The 20,510-nt window shown below is 34.7% G+C and overlaps 2 protein-coding genes across 2 annotated transcripts; one reads left to right on the top strand and one right to left on the bottom strand.

Moving 5' to 3' along the window:
- Window positions 1–3,591: 3,591 nt before the first annotated feature.
- LOC119639050 (ATP-dependent RNA helicase vasa-like) lies at window positions 3,592–3,945 on the top strand. Its single transcript, XM_038036220.1, has one exon. The coding sequence runs from the start codon at window positions 3,592–3,594 to the stop codon at window positions 3,943–3,945; it is 354 nt and encodes a 117-aa protein (XP_037892148.1).
- Window positions 3,946–11,149: 7,204 nt separating this feature from the next.
- LOC119639049 lies at window positions 11,150–17,998 on the bottom strand. Its single transcript, XM_038036219.1, has 5 exons — window positions 17,839–17,998; window positions 16,145–16,275; window positions 14,866–14,989; window positions 12,050–12,451; window positions 11,150–11,485 (listed from the first exon to the last, which is right to left on the bottom strand). The coding sequence occupies exons 1-5, from the start codon at window positions 17,986–17,988 to the stop codon at window positions 11,150–11,152; spliced, it is 1,143 nt and encodes a 380-aa protein (XP_037892147.1). The 5' UTR covers window positions 17,989–17,998.
- Between the last annotated feature and the right edge of the window lie 2,512 nt (window positions 17,999–20,510).

The following is a 20,510-nucleotide window of genomic DNA, read 5'->3' as shown; positions in this document are numbered from 1 at the left end:
CAGCAGAAGGAAATTTACAATACCATCATCAGCACTACTCTTCCATTAGCCCTCAAATAACTCCACCTTTATATTCAACAAATGTTGAGAAAAGCAAGATCAAACTTTTTCGAGAATTCGCCTTGGTCATACAATTGCAATTCACCAATGGATCTCGAAGAAGTCTTCCTTCCCAATCTGCAGTTGTGGACAAATTCTCACTATAAAGCACTTTCTCTGCGACTGCCTTAACTTTTCCTTGGCTAAAAGTATTGCATTTGGAACTATTAACCCTTTGGACATTCTAAAATCAGCTTCAGAATCGAATATCAATTCTATATATTACTTCATTAATACTACTAAGCTCATTATCTAATGTACATTTATTTATATTAGAACCGATAGCCTGAAAGTAAACATTATTACATTGTCTACATAATATGCGGAAAGGGAAAAGGGGAAAAAAAATTGGTAATTAGTCCTATATTGGAACAACGTCAGAGGAGGAAAATTCATTAAGAGCTTTGCCGGAATGTTAGAGTCAAGTTTACTGAGCAAGAATACCGATGAAATATCTTTTTAAGTAGGTTTCATTAAGGAGCCTATTCCAAGAGTCAATCTTCCAAATTCAAGACTAGTAACCCATCATAAGTAACCGATGTTCGTACGGAGATAAGGATTTGTTTAGTAACCCATCCTAAACCACATAAATGCCGTACTAAGCTTCGTATAAATAACATCTGTCTTTTTAAATGATTCAAATATATAACAAGCGAGTTCTAGAGATTATTAACAGTGGAGTTGCCCTTCACAAAATTGGGGTGGAGTGGAGGCCACTAGTGTTATTTCTAATCTGTGTTACAAGTCTTTTAAAAAGTGTCGTATAAAAAGTTTTGCAATACGTCTATAGTTCTCAATAGATTGCCTATTGCCAGAGTTGTAACCGTAAAATACAATATACCAAAAAAATCCCATTATTTAAAGGTAAATTAAATACATACGTAATTGGTGTAACTATGCTATTCGTAGAATTGATAAGAATACACAAAGGAAACCCTTCCCGACCTGAGAGGCAAGAATATTTTAACCCACAAAGATCTTTAAACTCTTCAGAGGACAAAAATCTTATATAGAGAAAATATCATAATTCTCAGTACGATGCGAATATTAATCTCCGAACTATTGAACATCACTAGGGTTGGGTAGCCCGAGAAGAATCTTTCTGCGCAATATCTTATCTTATCGGACTTCAATAGCTTGAATGTCCACGTGGACACTGTTGTAGAAGTGAAATGATGAACGCGGATGGTTGCAATTTTTAGGTAAACACATTTTCAATTATTGAGAATTGTAAACAAATATATGCGCTTACGCAAAGGTGGACGCAATTTTTAGCCAAATACATTTTCAATTATTGAGAATTGTAAACAAACATATACGCTTACTCTCAGATGGACGGAATTTTTACACGCTTACGCTCAGATGGTCAACCGCAACAACCGACACGCCACGCCGCGCAGTTTATAGCTAAACTCTCTAACTCTAACTCTCTCTAGGTACACACTGGTACTGAACTCATAGAAGCATGGAGCAATGAATATTTTTCTTATTTGTTTGTTAAATGAAGATAATTAAATTTTAATCCCTTTAGAGTTTAAGTCAAGCACAAAAAAATTATATCAAAATGACCCGAATGGACTACCTTCCTTTAATTGTTTAAAATATTATAATCTCCAATTAAAAAAATAAATCTTAACAAAATTAAAGCTAATCTTACTTCATACGAAATAGTTTGCGAAACCCCCCTAACAACAAAGCATAATTAGAATTAGAAGACCATGCTAACATTGCTCTATATATTCCTAATCTTGTACAATATAAAAAAAATATTAAACCTAATTTAAAAGAAAATAATTTAACAAATATATGTAACCAAACCAACAAAGATAAAAACGAAGAAAAAAAAGGAGAAAAATGATAACAAATATAATTGGACATTAAAGGTTAAATTTGTTCTTTCGTAAATAATTCAATAGCGTCCTTGAAAGGGAATTCCGCAATACCATCTTGTTGCTTCTTCACCAATGTGCTTGTACAGGAAACCCTTAGCTGGTTTTTTTCGTTTTCTTTCCATACTAAAACAAAAGACTGCGAACTTTTGTAATAATTTATAAAAAGTTTCAATAAATAAACATTCTATATGGATAAACTTTCATGTTCTTTTTCAAGAGGATCTCAAAGCATTCATACAAAATACAATACAAAATTTTCGAAGATCTATCTACAAGGCTTTCGAATATAATTTTCAATACACTATAAAAAATTGTAATGAAAAAATGTTTTTAGTGCGAAAAAATTTTACCTCCTTCGTTGATTGATCCACATTAAATAACAAATGGATTCACATTATATAACAATGGATAACAAATTTCATTCACTTAATGGACGAGCTAGTGTCGGCTTATTCTGACGTAACTATAAAGCTATACAGGGTAAGCCAGGACGCATTGAAGAAGGTGTCCATAAACTTAACGGTCGGCGCTAGGAAAAGAACGAGGGCGTCAGTGGACATTATGGAGCTTTTTAGAAAATGCAATGGTCTAGCGGCTTCAGATCCGAAAACGAGTACCTCCCCATCAGTAGGATGGACTATGAACATACAGTCCGGTGGTAGAGTTATAACTGCCGGCTTTTCCATCATCTACTTTTCGAACAATTTTTGTATTTTAAGTGCACGTACGGGTAATACGAAAATATCCCCAATTTTCGATTTTTTTTATAAATTAATGGCAAATGACATCTAAAGGTTACGGTGACTATTAATTTAGTTTATAAATAAACATTGTTCCTTGGCAATTAAGAAATTTAATTTCCTAATTTTTCTTCTAATAAGACTTTAGTAAGAGTTTTTATTATTAAATTAAAAATATTTATGTATTATACCGTTATTATATTTTAAATAAATATTTAAAGTATTAAAACAGAAAAAAAGGCAAAAAATCCTTTTATGCTTAATCTATGCGACGTAAATTGATTAGTTTAACAAACGTACGTTAAAAGCCTACAAAATAACATAAGAAATCGACCATACATTTTGAAAAAAGCATTACTGTTTGGTCGATTTTAAAACTAGATTAAAAGCCCACATAGTACGCACAACAATTGGATGGTATAATATTAGATAAAAAAATATAAAGTTTTAGGGCCGTGGGCTGATTTGCGCGCGGATGACTATCAACGAACTTCGAATTCTGGCAAATTGAAATCTTTAAGCAGAAAGTTTGTTGTGCAGTTTCTGAATTGTTAATTATAAAATCCAATTATACAGCCCACGTTACTGAAATGTAGTGCAAATTATATCAAGAGTAATTTTAAAACACGAAATGTGACGCCATGTAGTTTATGTGGAACAACCTTTTTTTTACTGCACTAATATACTGCATGTAGTGGAATAAAATTGAATTAAAATAAAAACAAACAGATTTTATTTATTTTTTTTATATGCTGGCCTTCGAGATATTGTTTTAAAAAATATAAAACGGTCCGGTTATAAAGTACCTACACCCATTCATTCCGACTTCTATACCAGTAGTAGGAAGTGGGTGGGTTCTGATGGCTTGTGCGCAGACTGGAACCGGCGAAACCGCGGCCTTTCTTATACCCATTATCAATCTGTTGCTGAATGATAATGCTGAAGCATCGATTGGTACGCCACACGCTTTGGTTGTGTCGCCTACACGCGAATTTGCTATCCATATATTCAATGAGCCACGTAAATTTGCCTTACGTTCGTATTTAAATATACGTATCGTTTGCGGGGGTACTTCGTCCAAATATCAAAGTGAAAATATGGTCAAGGGTACATGCCAAATATTAATTTCCACTCCGGGCCGTTTAATGGATTTTGTGGAAATATGTTTTATTGTGCCTCATGTCGGATGTTACCGTCAAATTATTGCGCCGTAATTCTTGATACAAATAAGTTTAACTTTTTGTATATTTTGGGCCATTTACATTAATATATTAGACTCTAATCCGTAAAAGGGTTGTCGTGAAAAGTACGCCTTTCCATGAAAATAAGGCACAAGGATTAGTGTATCATCACGAAATGTATAGTTATACTTGGCGAGCTGGCGCCTAATCACACTTCTTCTCCCCCTTTTTTGTTTCTATTGTTTTTAAATATTTAAATTTGCAGCCATGTTCAACATGATTAGGTGTAAAATTTGCATGTGTATATAATTTTTAATTACATTATGTATGTATGTATAAATTAATGAGCGTAATATCGTTATCTAAATATAAAATGTAACTGATTTTATATAATAAAATTTAATGAATGCACGGGTAAATAGCAGTCGATGGTATGCACAATTACGCGGGCCGATTGGTTTTCATTTAAAAAAAGAGGGTAAATAAAAGTGTTTCATATAAAAGCCATTTAGGTGCGTATCTAAGCGCAGGGTAGGGGAAACTTTTTAAAATAATTAAAATAAATTTCAATAAAATATGCTATTTAAACATACACCAGAAACAACTAAAACTGTAAATAAATATTTTCTATTTACTCAGCAGACCAGTAAATAATCCAAGAATAAATTGAAATATTTCTTGATTGTTTAGGGTATTCGATTAAAAAAGAATAAAGAATGCGGTGAATGGAAAAGGTATTCTAGTCACTTAATAGTGTTTGTATAGAATCCATTTTTCATCAACCGTAATAACTTGTTGAAGATAGTTGCACTTTTCAAAACGATTTAACAAGTTTAGACAGACATCAACTTTTCGATTTTTGTTCAGTTCGGTTAGCCTCTGTGCAGAAGGTTTTGAGTCCGTGCTGAATTTTGGTCTGGTAAGAATTGAATGACTTCATACAACACCTCTCGTGGAGTTGTGCATCTCTCGTCTTTGACCCGCAAACGGCACTTCAGAAAGTATGGAGAATTCAAACGCAAGTCGAAACCTAAACAGCGTAATATCGAAAATATTCACTCGATTAGCTAAGCACAGCTGTATTTATAACTGGTAAACTCTTTATGTTCGATTAGTAAAATATACCAAGATTATACAAAAAAAGGTTGGCCTGATAATAAAAAACAACTTCACAGTGGTCAGCCTGACATAATTTATACTGATTTCAATAAGGCCTTTAATAAAATAAATTATTACTTCGGGAACTTGATTTTGTCGAATTTACGCCATAACTGAGTAAGTACATAGCATCTTATTTGGAAAATGGAAAATAAAAACTTCTCTTTAAATTCAATCTCTCGAATGAAAACATGGTCTTCTTGGGGGTCCTTCAAGGTAGCCGTTTAGGCCATATTTATATCTTAACAATTTCCCCGTGGTTAGTAAATACACCAAAATTCTGATGTATCCAGATAATGTTAGATTGGTTCTATCTTTTGACTTCTCAGATGTATTCCTCAGGTGCTCCAGGCTGATATAAATTGCATGGTCTTATGACGCCATGCAACTTGTAAGCTTGAGTAAATGCAAAATATTGACGTTTTTTAGAAGATCTCCTCTTCTCAGGGTTCGCCATATTAATAACGTTAGAAGGCTCGTCACTTTTTGAATTTGTTGTTTTTTTTCATAACAAGCTTCGCTTCAAACACTTAATAAAATGAAAAATTTTCTGGGCTTTAGGAAACAGTGGTCGAAGGAATTTGATGACTCCTATGTAACAAAAAGATTATTCATGAGTCTGGTCAGGCCCGTTCTTGAGTATGCGTCAAATGCTCGGCTTGATCTAGTTATCAATGCTATATTGTCTTAATTGAGTTAGCCCAAAAATAGCTTTTGTATTTGCGCCACGCAATCTGGGAAGCGCTCCTTGCCATTTTATGAATATAGACTCAAGCTAATTATCTTACTCTCGCTAGAAAGGCATAGATTGACTTTAATGTATCCTGCCCCGTAACTCGCCAATTCCATTTAATTAAACTTAACTAATGTAGACGCAATTATGGATTTTTTAACTCCTTTCGAGTTCCTTGCGACAATTTCAATAACGTTTTCAATAACGTTTGTTATTTAATTTTCTTGTCCGGTTTTAAGAATATAATCAAAGAATGCCTGTTCCGACATCTTCAATTTTCAAATAAAGGGTGGCCAAACGACCACGGATGCATTCTTTGCTGAAAGCAATGCAGTTGATAGCCTTTCTCATATGAGTTCACGTCTTGGATCCACTCTCATATTAGACCTTTCACGACAAATATCCATTTACATGGAAACAAGATATAATTTGTGATATTTTATGACGAAATTACACGAAGAATCACCTATGTCGTGTGACTTATTTAATAGTGGGAATCGCCCGAGTATAATATTTTTACTTATTTAAATAAAAACTCTTCATATGGAACGTATATTCTAAAACTACAGTCACAATTAACTACCTAGTTCTAAAAATTTCCTAATAAAGCCAAATAGTTCGTAAATTGTTCCAAAGCTATGGAAATAACTCCAAAAAACAGTTGGCATAAAAAGTTTATTTTAAAGGTGAAAAGTGCGAGTTTTGAAAAGAGTCGCACAAATTTCGTGACAATATTCAACACAAAGATTCCATACGTAATTGAGTATAGTTCCATTAAGACAGGCACGCGATTGGACAGTAACATTAGCAATAGACTCGGATAGCAGTCAATGATTCGTTCTAATGCGAATACATCTTTCTTACATTAAAAGCGTATAATAGGTGCTTGCAAGTATTTTCATTATTTTTTCACTTAAAAAGCATTTATTGATCTAAATTGGTAAAATACTTAATAATCGAAAGAAAATTCCTAGGGAAGGGAAACGAAGTTGAATATGCGAGTTATGAATATGCATTTAATTGAAATTTATGAAATTTATATAAGTGAATAAATCACCGAAAAATATTTATGTAACAAACCGGAGGTTTGCTTCGAATTTTGCGAACGATCTTTGATTGCAAGAGAAATGGAAAACGATCGTTACTTCCTTTTTAAAATCGTTTAATTTATAAGATCATTTATAAACGGGTTGTGGCAATTTCAAGATTTTAACCATAATGCGATATGGGGATATACGTAAACATTGCGTCAAAATTGCGCTAATGATTACAATAATATCACTTAAAATGCTTCAATAGATTTTAAATATGAGGTAAGCTTTTGTAATTCGATAGCAGAGCTTAACGGAAATTGAATTAAATTTTATGAATTAAATAAATGGAAGATTTGTTCTTTAAATTACGGTCAAAGGTCAAATTCAAACCGTGAATAGGGTGAGGAATTGCTGTTTTTGTAAAGCAGACAAAACCGATTAATACCTTTGTTGGTATGCTATAGATGGAATAGAAATAGAAAATAGATTAGTTAGTTGGCAGAATAGACAATAAACTGCTCACTGCTTCACATATCCAGTCTTTCAACTCTTTTATGCAGTAGCCTAAGCGATTAAGGAGAAGGAAAATATAATGTAATACCAAATTTTTGCCAACTGTATTCAATATATATTGATACTTTTTTAATATATATCTGCCCCCCTCCCTTTTTCTCTTATAAAATATAATGCAGTAAAAGCTCCTTATTCGCGCTTCCTTTATTTGCGGTTTCACTATTCGCGGATTAAAAAAATGCGACCTAATTCCTATATTCGCGACTACAATATATAAAAGTGACGTTTTTACGTCCCAACACGACGGTTTTGCTTCAACCTATGGGCCAAGGAATAATTCAGGCCTTTAAGCTCTATTACATTAGACGAACCTTCAAAATCATAAGGGTTAATATGGAATGCAATCCTGATATGAATGTTATTTTATTTTATTTTATTTTATTCCACTTATACTAGAAACTCAACTAAACAAATAACAGTCGAGTTCAATAGGCTCTTAATGCAAAACTAATATTAATTAACAATAAAATTGAGTGTAAGCATAATAAAACAAATAAGAAGAAAAAAAAAGAAAAAGAAAAAAGAAAAAAAAAGCATGTACACTATCAGCATAGGAGCACACTTACAACCGGTACAGGACCAAATTGCAAATGAACGCCTAAGCCATCGCAAACATGCATAAGCCTTATGGAATGCAGGAAGAAATTTGACGTAGCAAAATGCGTCGTAAACATAAAACAATCATTGGAAGAACTGAAGCCACACGCATTGAAGTGTTGCTGGAAAGAACTGTGGTGTGCTCCGACTGCAGAAAATGACGAAGAATCTGTGCAAATTCAAACTTTGACTGCAAACATAGCAGAAATCGCGAATGGAATAGATCGAGATGGGTTCAAACAGACAGAATCAAGTGACATACAGGAATTGCTTGAGTCGCAAGATGAAAATTTGACTGAAACCGACTTGGAGGAACTGTTAAATTCATAGCACATTGAAGAAGAGGGTTCAACAAGCACTGGGAACGTGACATTTAATTTGAAAAATCGTAGTGAAGATTTAAAAATGGCAAATGAGCTTGGCGATTTCTTTATGAACCTTGATCCGTCTATGAAACGAAGTCTCATTTTTAAGAGGCAAATTGCTAATGCGACTGCTGCGTATCAGTCTGATTTAAAGGAGCTTTTAAAAACGGCCAAAGAAGAGAAACTTACAAAATTCTTCAAACCATTGCCTAAGCCATAAGATAATTATTTAAAATGTTTAAAAACTTCAATTAAATTGATTATTTTATATATATGATTTTTTTTTTATTTTGTCACCTAGGAACGTATCCCCTATAATCCCATATAAATTACCATTCCGTATTCACGGTTTCTGTATTCGCGGCATTTTTATGGAACGTATACCCCGCGAATAAGGAGCTTTTACTGTACTTATTATCCAAAGGCCACAAGAATTGTTGTCATGTGGCCTTATTTAACTTGATTAAGATTAGAGAAAGTTATTTTAAATAAAACAAGTAACTTTATGGCTTTGGGCGGTGAACAGTTCATCTCTCATGCGTTTACCCAAGTCTCGTTACATCCCAATGTCTGTCACAATGCTACTTATTTAGAACTTACTTTTGGTCAAAGTACAGTCAAAAATTGTGTTGGTTTTCATCCACAATTAAGATGGCTAATAATCGAATCAACTATGAACAAAAAAGTTGTATGTTTGTTGATCTGGAATGTATCGGACTGGACTGTGTAAAATATTTAATGTTTCTCGTATAAGTTTAATGTGGTCCTTTCTTTGGCGTAATACGCTGACGGCCAGACAGAAGTGAGGCAAGAGAAAGAAACAGGGAAACTACTGCAGCCAAGTTCATGTGCGCCTAATCGGTAAATATTACGCCCTTAGCGAATAAGCGCTCACTATAGCGGGACCCCATTCAGTTGCGATTCTTACCTATTCCGCTATTCATGCGGACATGTGGTAGTCAAGCGATGGTGAAGGTATATAAAAATATATGTGTATATTTTATTTTAACAAAGCAGGGATAGAGAGAAAGAGAGGCCATCTCTGTCTCTTTTATGCATAATTTTTAATAATTTGTAAAATTTTACTTAAAGTATAGCGACTAATTATTGCGTACAAAAATATTATTATAATTTATGATCGCTTTTGTATCACAGCAGATTGTTCTTAGCAAGGTGTATAGATTTTTGAACATAGTTCATAACAGCAGTGGCTCTACAATGAGAAAAAATTCATATAATTTTAGATTCGTATCCTTTTACAATTTATAATCGTGTAAAATCTTGATTAGATGATATGGGATTTTTGATTAATGATGTTCCTTTTCAAACTCGATGCAGTCCGTTCTTTTTTACGTGCTGTGTGTAAAATTACTTTGTCCTCTCAAAACCATATCTGTTAAGATATTATAGGTTATTATAGGAAAACTTTAAAAAAGTTGGAAACATTGTTAAGCAGAGACATGGTCAAAAATATTAAGGTAAGAGAAACTCAACCGGGTGTATGTTAAGAAAGAAGCTTCAAAAAATTCAATATCACCTTATAGAGCAGCGAGGCCGACCGTTAGATATACCGCGCTATGTCATCTGTTGCAATTCTTCAACTGCCTTAGTCGTCAAAGAGACGAAAATCAGATCTTCTTGTTATCTGACTTAAAACCCCAAATCATTAACTAACTTGCTCCGAATTGAAAGCAAATTTATTTACTTTATTATTATTGTTACGAATAATTGAGCGTCTAAGGCTATCAGTTTTATTGAAAACTCTATCGCTCCTGACATTTGAACCTACGACCATAGCGCTCGACTAAAAAAAAAAAGAAATAAAGTAAACTTCTTTTTGTCTTGTGTTTCATTAATATTTTTCAATAATTTTCGTATACCCACCACTTTAGGATGGAGGTATTTGTCATGTTGCTTTTTTTTTAATAATGTATGTAACAATCAAAAGGAAGCTTCAGAGACCTTATAAGGTATACGGTATAGTCTTGATTAGCATGAACTTCTGAATTTATTAAGCCATGTCTGTTCGTCTGTGTGATATGTGCTAATGGCAATCTGTTGAGCGGAAAAGTGAAGATATCGACTTCAAATTTGGTAAAAACATTGGAAGTTTTTGCACGCAGGTTGGTATTGACAATGAGCAAATTTGGTTAGAACAGAAGACTTTAGTGGAGCGTAATTTGAACGTTTTTCTGAACAAAAATAATCATTACTTTATGAAAACCCGCCTGAGTGACCGAGTAGGCAAGAGTCTCGACTAGCAACTCAATGGTCGTGGGTTCAAATTTCAAGTGCGGTAGAGTTTTTAATAAAGCCGAAAGCCTTAGATGCTAGTGCTTTAAGAATTTAGCTTTAAAATTTATTCTCTGGCTGAATTTATAATAATAATAATAATAATAATAATACTTTACGAAACACTCTACTCTTGACGTGCAAAGTTGCAAGTGATTAAATTTTCTTTTTCTCACTACATTCCTCAATAGCGCGAACTGGTGGATTAATTTTTTCTTAATAATACTAACGACATGGATATCATAGAAAGGACTCGGAGAGTGGAATGCGACAAGCTAAGTGTGTTAATCCTAAATCAATTGTGGTAGCCGTCACGTTAGTGGATAAATGTTTTCTTAGAAATAACTTCGACACCAGTAGCAAATGAAATGAGTGGGAGTGTGGAAGGTGATGAAGATTTTAATAGTGGTAGTTATGCGAAATTCTTTATATGTTCTTATATTATTAAAATTCTTTTGCTCTGACATCAAATAAGATATTTATACTTACTGATCATTCGTAGCATTGTCTAAAATTTTAACAGTAAAGCGGCTGCAAAGCTGTGGTTTCATAACATACACATGCGCCATGTATGCCTGAGTTAAAGGATACGCAATTAATCGATAGGGAAAATTTAGGAAAAATTTGAAGCATTTATTTGTAGTTTTTGAATTTGCAATTTTAAAGAGTTGCCACAACGTTTGAACAGCTTGTAACACCGCAAAATAAAATAGGGTCCGCTGCGGATAGAGAAAATAACATAGGCCAGCGCAACATGAAGCTAAAGCATGATTAATTTGATCCGAAAAATTATTGAAATGATTCAAAAAGCAATGGATTGACTGTAAGCAAAAGAAAAACTAAATATATGTTTGTATTCAAAAAAGTGTTCAATAAAAATTTTAAAACTGCAACCATTGTGTTGAAGCTGAAGTTGAACATATTGTCCTTAGCATTAGTAAGTTTTCTCTTTATGATTAGTTAGTTGATTAACGAATGAAAGAATGAAGGATGAGAATGAAAGTAATATTTGGAAGATTCGGAAATGTGTAATATTGATGTTGTACTATCTTACTGCTGAAAGTTCGGAATTATCCTATACTTCCGCTACAGATGCAACTCTTTTTACTGGCTTTTCATAGTTTGTCATCTATTTTGGGGTAGAATCTTGATATGCATGGTCAGTTTTCAAGTGGTGCGAGAATTCGAATTTTATTTTTTCATCTCAGTTTTCGTCTTCCATCATTTCAAGAATACACAATCACATTGTAGATCACATTGCAATAAAATATATTCTAAAAAAGGAATCTCTTTCTAGTAACTACCTTTGCTTTGATATGAAACGCGGTAAAGATGGAATGACATAGATAATGGGATAAATAGTTTTTATGATTAAAGTTATTTACCCGGTATAGAGCAATATACAGACAAGCTAACGGAGCTGAAAACAATTGAAAATGTTTTATTTTGCTCCACAGATCTCGTGAAGTCGGTTGAGTCGCTGCCCCTTTAAAGATCGCTGCGAAATCCAAAGCCAAGCCCGTCAAAAAATAGTTACGAATACCAATCCACAAATGATTGCGACAACTCATGTCCTTATGTAGATGACAGTGGATTTTGGATTTCTCCTCTCCATTGCGTACAGTTAACCTGTTTGGCGTAGCTATCCAAACTTCTTTCAAATTGTATTCGCGTTTTCCATGTAAAATCAAACCACTACACATCACAAATATTATCGTCTGTATAAGTTTAGATCCGGAAACTGTTCTACTTATCACATTTTTGCGTCTCAGAAGTGTTTCTATAAACTGTTTAAATAAGTATAAATTTGAAGGCTAGAGATTTGATCTAAAGGCTTTATATCTAAGCTAGAGATCTAAGGTCTTAACTTCTAAGTAAAAAAATCACTTTTAATTATCAAAAACGATCCCCGAATAAAGATTTCACGATCGCGCCTACCCAAAAGGCATATCTCCTCCGCTTGAGCTAGTTTATCTACCCTTCAATCAATCTAACGTATTCCTTTTTTATAAAATCCTCTACCGATCATGTGGATGTGACGTCTAAGGTTTTGCTTCACGACTGGCGACAGCATACAGTAAAGTGCCCGAACGTTAAAGGATGGTAAGACATCTTCAAGACTATTTAGCATCTTCGCGACGGAGGACATACTGTAGTTACACATGGGGAGATGAACTATGCTTTGATAAGAAGTATAGATGTGCCGAAACTCTCACCTCCCAGCGGTGATCCCCGGGCAACGGCTTCGGCCGGCTAAGAAGAGTTTAAGGTTTTGGGCTGCTAACTCGGCGACGAGTTTCTGATAGATGGTGGAGGGGTTGGCTGGAAGAAGAGCTCTTACTCAATAGCTAGTTACTACCAAGGAAATACACTGAATGGGTTTAAGTACAATGAAGGTAGTAATCTAGCGAGTGCATGGTAGAGTGCTTTAGACTAGTCTACCATGTTCAGTGCAATACCCGAAACCTATATATCTTGAAGAAAAGTAGTTCATTGGTGTTAGCTACCAGGAAAGTATGGAGGATCCGAAGCAAGTACGGTTGTTTTTAACAAACGCCCAAAGTGTGCCATAAGGCTTTGCAAAATAAACTGGGAGCCACGGGGGTCAGGAAGCTCGCTCACTAAGCCACGTATGCCTGCGGGTATATGATGGACTTGTTCTTAAGTCGTAACAAATAAATAAATTAATTACACTATTTATGCAAAAGGAATTGACGGACGGCTTTCCCTCTGGCCGAATAAAAGAAAATGTCTGGTAAATGAATTAATACATGCAAAAAGGAATTGATGGACGGCTTTCCCTTTGGCCGAATGAAAGAAAATGTCTGGTAAATTAATTAATACATGCAAGAATGGAAAAGGGGTATGACGAATAAGTTCTCCCCTTTTACCTATTTTTACTTTTGAACACATGTCATGAATGCCTGCGGGTAAAGGTGGTAATTGATCAACAAGCACAGTGGAAGCCTTATGGCGGAAGCAGTCAGTTGATCAATTGGTGAGTCCTGACTACTGGGTGCGGCCCTTCGGGGAGTACTCGTGGTGGTTGTGGTTGGCAGTTCCAAGCCAAAGTGGAACAATCGAGTGCAGCTAGGCCCTCGCCACTCACCAGAGTGGGGTTTATTGTTCCATACACAATAAACTGATCTGGACTCTGGTGCTGTTTAGGCCCCTACTCTGTGGGGATTGTCTAACTCGCCAGGGGGCGTAGTACGCTTAAAAAGTGGTTTGGGCCACCGTGGGGTTAAGCCTTACAGGCAGGAACCCACGTTAAACCCTTGCCACAAATTCTGTAGTTACACATATATACCTCTACTGCAGATGTTCTCCGAAAATAAAAGCGATATGTCCATTAATTAGGCCCATTAATAAGATTACTCGACTTTCTCAGCGCTCTTAGTCAGCCGCCTACGACTTGCTCCTATATGACACAATAAGTTATCCCAAGCCCTGTCCCTTTCGTTTTTTAAATGCATTCGCCTTTAGCGCAAACTCGCCAAATTAGCCCATTCCAGATATTTCCACCTATCAAATCGGACGAGCATTGGAACTGATCCTTTTTCCTCCCTTCTGTATCTGTAATCATTCCTTACCGTCACATTACTTATCTGTACAGCGACCATAACTCGCAATAAAAAGTAAGAAAAAGCAAAGATCCCTTTTTCACTGCTCTCTGTTTCATTACAGTGGCTGCGTTCACAGCTTTTGATTGTCCAACCTCCTCATAGTCTAGTCTTTCCTTTATCATTTAGATTACTTCCTACCGCATCCCATCATAGCAGGCTGAGGTCTACTCTACTCAGTTTTCTGCTAAATCCCATAATTCCTAACCTAGCCTGCTATTTTGCGCAGGTTGTTCATGATAACACAATCGAAGCTTGCACTTATTTTAATATCGTTTAAAACATTACATGGCACAGACTTCACAACATGTTCGGGCTGGCTAAGATGTGTTTAACGCGCTTAAACGATGTCAAGAAATTTACCTACTCCCATTTGGAGATTAAAATGCCTTTAAATAATTTAAAGCGAAATTATACGACGTTGAGCTTATTTAGCTCGACTGATGTCCGCATATTCATGCAACAAAAACCTAAAGGAACTGTATAAGACGTCGTAGGTCAACTTGAACTAAAGTCTTCGATAAACAAGTCGAGAATATAATAATAATAATATAGATGGTATTTTCTGCTTAACATACACATTGATAAAAGACGTCGGCTGCTATTTGCCCTGCTTTCGTATCAATCAGAAATACGCAATAAGAAGACAGCAGACAAGGTACGAAAACTGTTGTATATAGAGTAAGTCTTCCGAGCAGATTTCTAAAAAGAAAAACAAAAGAAAAGAAAGATGTTATGTTGCTTATCACATTCCGCTGTTGATCTTGTCTATTATGTGCTTTACAAATCTTAAGATAGCAGCGAAGATACAATTAGTTGGAAAGATAATAATTTCATTAAACTGGTTCGTAATAAGAGTCTTTCCGCATGAACGTCACCTTATTGAGATATTTTCTCTGTAGGTTCACTTGCCGGGAATTTACGTAAATGTCTGCTGTACTGATCCAATTCCACATGTAGAAAGTTAGCTTTCGCTTGGTTAAACCAGTAACAGATCAAAGAAATGGTACACTGACGTAAGCATTCAATCTCTTCATTAAACAAGTCGAAGGCGGTCGTCTCAACAAGTTGATAATTCCATTAGATAGTATCGGCTGAGCCAAGATATAATATCCCTAGAGACAAGTGTGCTCTTATCAAGCATTCAGCTTAATGGACCATTTTGGGCAACCGCTTGAATTTACGTGACCTCAAGCTGTTAATTTTACAGTCCAACGATTACAATTTCACTGCGTGATGACCGTGGGTCGTATTGGATGTAATTTTATTTAATTTTTCAATTTCAAAATGATCGGATTTACTTAGGTATAAGCCTGTTCGAAGGTCTACTTGATATATACTTGATAGGTTGGCCTTTTGACCATTTTGCATTCTTTCGACGAACAACACTAAGTCGTAGCAGTAAATGGCAGCCGTTAGTGAGTCATGGCTCTACTGCAATATTCGGCATAAAATTTTAGTTTTAGTCAATCGAATGTCGAAAGTAAATTACTCAGCACATATATATCAATGGCAGTCGAATTTTAAAGTGGCTCTGGCTTGATCAATTACTACATTTACGCACTGTAGCGTCCACACAAAAATAGAGCTCCGAGTCAACATCGAATTCAATTTAATTGAAATTCTCTGTTGAATTGAGATAATCGAAAATTGCGTCTAGTGTATCCTGTCCTTCCGCTGATTCCGTTATAGTCTTTTGAATGCCTGATTCGTTGATTAATTGTATTGCTGTTACTTTAAGAGTAAGCAGAAATGATTTCCATTACGCGTTCTTATTATATTAAAAAGGGGGTTTTTGCAAAAACGCCCATCCGTCCAAAACGATCAGCCCTCTCGGTGTATTTGTTTTTGACTTACCCTAACAAACATACTAGACACATAGCGGTAGCACCATTTATTGAGAAAGCCAACGATATGGTGGCAATAATCCTTAACGTCTCTTGCAACTCGGTTTGAGACAGCGTACGAATTTTAGGCAAAAGTGATAACTTGAAAAACAAAAGCAGGTAAAGAAAAATATTCATGTAGATTAGAATCCATGGATATTATAAAAATTCAATTGCATTTAATTCTGGAGAGTTTTTTTTTCAATTCGTTTATAGCTTTTGCTGCACTACTATAATGTATTCATGCGCAGAAACTTCTAACATATATATATGGTATACGTAGACTAGCGATCCGATAGTTGTTCAAATTATAAGCAAATATTGTACTACAACGTAAAGCTCATCTTGATATGAGTAACGACACAAGGTAGTCGATACCATTTGATGTCCTTTTGAAATATAAAATCTTTGATGAGCATAAGACACGGGATCAGTTCAGACTTACGCACCTGTTAACTACAATTTTAGTTTTTGCTGACCTGTGAGCTGTGTTTACATAAAAAATTATCAAAAACTTCAATTTTACCACAAGAAAACACGAAAATGAAACAAAGAACTTAGTCTGATGACAAAGACGAAATAATGACAAAAAGGATAAGAATGTGTGATTTAAAGCAATGTTAGATTTCGTTAGGATCCAAATGGAGAGCGAAGAACGAATGTGTCTATGTACAAATATTGTTGTTTATATCTATTTGCGATACATTATTTTTATCAACACGTTTGCGTCATCCAGGAGGAAGCTTCGGAGATCCGAATTTATGCTTGATCAGCATCAAATTCTAAGCCGAATTAAACATGTCCGTCTCTTTGTCCCTATATATGCTAAATACCTTCCTGGTCGCAACAATTAAGCTATCGGCTTCAAATTTGGGAGAAGCATTGCAAGTTCTTGCAAGCAGGTGGGTATTGAAAACGGGACAAGCCCATTCGAAGGACATGACGTGGACCGAGAACACCTCTGTTTTCCAAAAGGAATGCAAAAATGTTTATTTTTTCATTACTCATAAACTACTGCCTACAAATTTGCAAAGATTTGTACGTATATTCTGTGGGCCGCGCTGTATTATCTAATGGAAAAATGGGAAAACTTGATCGCGCCTGTTCAATATTATGGTATATCAAAATTTAATTTTGTTTCAATTCCTTGATAACATGGAGAAATAAGCTTCAAAGTGCATAAATTTTTGGTCAGTTACAGAATCGGGAGAATGTTCGTCTAGTTGTCTGTCACTCACTCGGATATCGGATACAAGTTTGCAACAAGGCATGAAGATGGTCCAAGTCGGTCAAGTCGGCCTGCAATGCCTACACGTCTATACCACCAAACCGAGAATACCAGTGTCTTTTCCTCGATATCGATTTCCACAAAATTATTTTACAAAAATAGAAAAAAGCAACCACGCCCACCCAATATTATAAAGTAAGTAAATTTATATTTTTGCCTTTCGTCAATCTTTTATAAGATAACGATGACGGTTATGAAAGATTCGGCCAAAGTCAAATATAATTTTCTTGCACTTTTGCGAAGCTTCTTCCGATAATAGGCCGGCATGTGAATTTGTTTTCATAAACATTGAATGAAACTTGTTTGTTGTTATCGTATACGTGATGTACATGTTATATCAGCTAACACAGTTATTTTTAAACACAAATAGAACTTACGAAAGCGAGCGGTGTAACAAATTTCAATGATTTTATTGGACAACCTATGATTATGTTTAACGCTTGCTTTTTGCAAGATATTCCTTTGTGAAGATCTCGGCAAGTAAGCGTAGTTAAGTGTTCATTGAAAAATTTACTAAAACCTCCCATTATCTTTTTTTTTTTTTTTTTTTTTCTTTATAATGCACCAAGGAACGTTTTTGCAACAACTGATACGAACGATATTGTAAAAGTTAGTCAAAAACTTAATATTAATAAAAATGCTTTATTCTTTAATGGTTTGATTAACAAAGCTTTTATTTAAATGTTTAGAAATTGATCATGAAAGAGAGAACGCTCTTTTCAAACATAGAAATGCCAACGTTACAGTTCCATTAACCCGACTTTCATAAATACCTTAAACTACCTCGTCTAATATAATCATTTACCTAGTTTCGCCGTCTAATATCAAAAATTAAATCTTGTTGTCGTAATTACTTACCTTTCTAAGGAATCCTGTAGAATTAAAAATTTGGAAGGGTTCAGGAATAATCTAATCTGATTATAAGTTTAATAGACTGTATTTTCGAATAAAAATTCCAATACAAACATTGGCGGGTAATCACCATAAGCAAATGTCAAAGCATTTTTAAGCGTTTTTTTTTATTTATTTTATTTATTAGCAGTGAATTGTGGCCATTCTATATAATACCCAATATTACTAAGGCTGATTCTAGAACTTGCGCCACTTTCTCACTATTGAATATTACATGAACGAGAGTCGAAATCCTTATAGGTAGTGCTAAGTTGTTGAGGACGATCTCGAAATAAGTTTATTGGAGGATTTTCAACACTCTTTAGCATATCAAGCAGTTACCACTTCAGCGCGTTTTCCAATCTTTGCAAACCGAAAATCGCGTTTCGAATCCTCTAACTAACTAACTTAATGTTAAATTCGAATTTTGATGATATTTTAATTTTATTCAAAATTTCGTTTTAATGTTTTAATGAAAATGCGATGTCATTGAGTCTTAATATTCATACTTATTAAATTATAATAGACACGTATAACTTAACCGCAAAAACTGATGTGCAAGTGAAGATTGTAGCTGCTCAACACCGCACATTTATATTATGCGAGAATTGTGTTTCCAGTCATTTTAATATTGTGATCGATCGGAATTCTCTGTATTTATTAAGTCAATTGTCCTTTAGTCTGTCCATTAAATTCCCTAGACCTGTCCTCTAGTTTGCTTTCGTTGCGTTAGAATGTCATAGAACGTAATAGGACGTTAAGATCTCAGAAAAAGGTTATATTCTTACGCCTACAACAAGAGAAAATGCAAATATTGCTTACGCAAAACATAGTGCAAATTCTTTTAGGGCCAATGCAAAGGTTCTCTGAACAAGATGTAGCATTACATAGGCGCTTTACGATGACTATGGTGGTCAGAGGCGAAAACTCAATTTGAAGCCTAGTTATATAGGCATACATCATCACCTTTGTAGTTTCTTACACTACGCTATTAAAACTGCATATACATGTATTTATAGTGAATAAATAGTTAATTTATTCAATTCTGAATGTATTCGTTAAGTTCTTTCATATTTGAACGTTTGCATAACAAATTGCTTCGGTTTTAATCTTTGCTTTCATTACTATACTCCCCATGGAAATATGAAAGTATGTTGGTACGTCCGGACGTTTGACAATAAAATGCACTATATAAGATACCTACTTTTGAAATTTTTAGATAACTTAGTCCAGTCCATCGCGTACGGGCAAAGATTAAGTCCGTGATCCTTACGACAGCAGAGAAAAAAATAAAATATGGAATTCAAAGCAAATTTATTGATCTGAAATTTGCTAAAACCATTGATAAAAATTATCACCAACACAGAAAATATGGGATATGGGTTTGCTATGAATGCATGGTAGCGCGAGCTAAAAGATGCCTCAAATGGGCAACTGGCACGACCACAGTAAAAAAAATATTTTCTTATTTATTATACTGATCTAATGAATTGATTTGGGATGGTTACCCCACTCCATATGTCTCAAGCCATACGTTGAAAATGAATTAATGGTTATGGGTCAAGTATCAGCAATAATTCTGTGATGTTTGTCTTTTTTATAAAAGAAGAAAAACCTCGGTTGAGATAATTCCACATTTAATAAAAACTTATTTATGATATTATGATCGCTACGAGCGTATAGTTAAACTCAGCCGCGATATAACAATCGAAGCTAAACGTATCATATTCTTATTGCGATCCTCTCGGAACGACGTCAGCTGTTGCTAACAGCGTCACGTTTGAAAGCCTTCAGTATTCCGTGTATTTGAAAACCAGTAGCCTCGAATGCCACTTGAATAACATTCTCAGCAGTCGTTTAACTTGTTAAATCTGGTAAAGTTTTTCTAACTTTTTTTAACTGATTTCATTTTCTCTTTATAATTTAAAAATGTATTCTTTGTTCTTTGCTTACCCACGGGCTTCGTAACGCCGATATGGCGAATATAAGCCGTGAAAAGCGGGTACAAAAGCAATCTCAGACCTTTTGGCAGCCAGGCCGTATTCAGCATTTAACATAGCAAGGTTTCGCTTGAGATCTAATTTTTATGCAATCACAGATATTAAGCCATCCTGAGATGCAATCAATTCCCCGCCCGTATTCAATGAGACAAACGAAC

Source organism: Glossina fuscipes, unplaced genomic scaffold (genome assembly GCF_014805625.2).
Source record: "Glossina fuscipes isolate IAEA_lab_2018 unplaced genomic scaffold, Yale_Gfus_2 111, whole genome shotgun sequence".
In the NCBI taxonomy this organism is placed as follows: domain Eukaryota; kingdom Metazoa; phylum Arthropoda; class Insecta; order Diptera; family Glossinidae; genus Glossina; species Glossina fuscipes.
Note: the sequence above shows the minus strand (reverse complement) of the source record. Positions and strands in the feature narration are given on the sequence as shown.

Excerpts from the sequence above, each read along its gene's own strand:
- LOC119639049 (XM_038036219.1), bottom strand. The coding sequence starts at position 17,988 with ATGGGAGGTTTTAGTAAATTTTTCAATGAACACTTAACTACGCTTACT. Across the intron at positions 16,276-17,838 it reads TTGTTACACCGCTCGCTTTC|TTATCACTTTTGCCTAAAAT; the intron begins GTAAGTTCTATT and ends TTGTTTTTCAAG. Across the intron at positions 12,452-14,865 it reads CCGACGTCTTTTATCAATGT|TTTATAGAAACACTTCTGAG; the intron begins GTATGTTAAGCA and ends TTATTTAAACAG.
- LOC119639050 (XM_038036220.1), top strand. The coding sequence starts at position 3,592 with ATGGCTTGTGCGCAGACTGGAACCGGCGAAACCGCGGCCTTTCTTATA.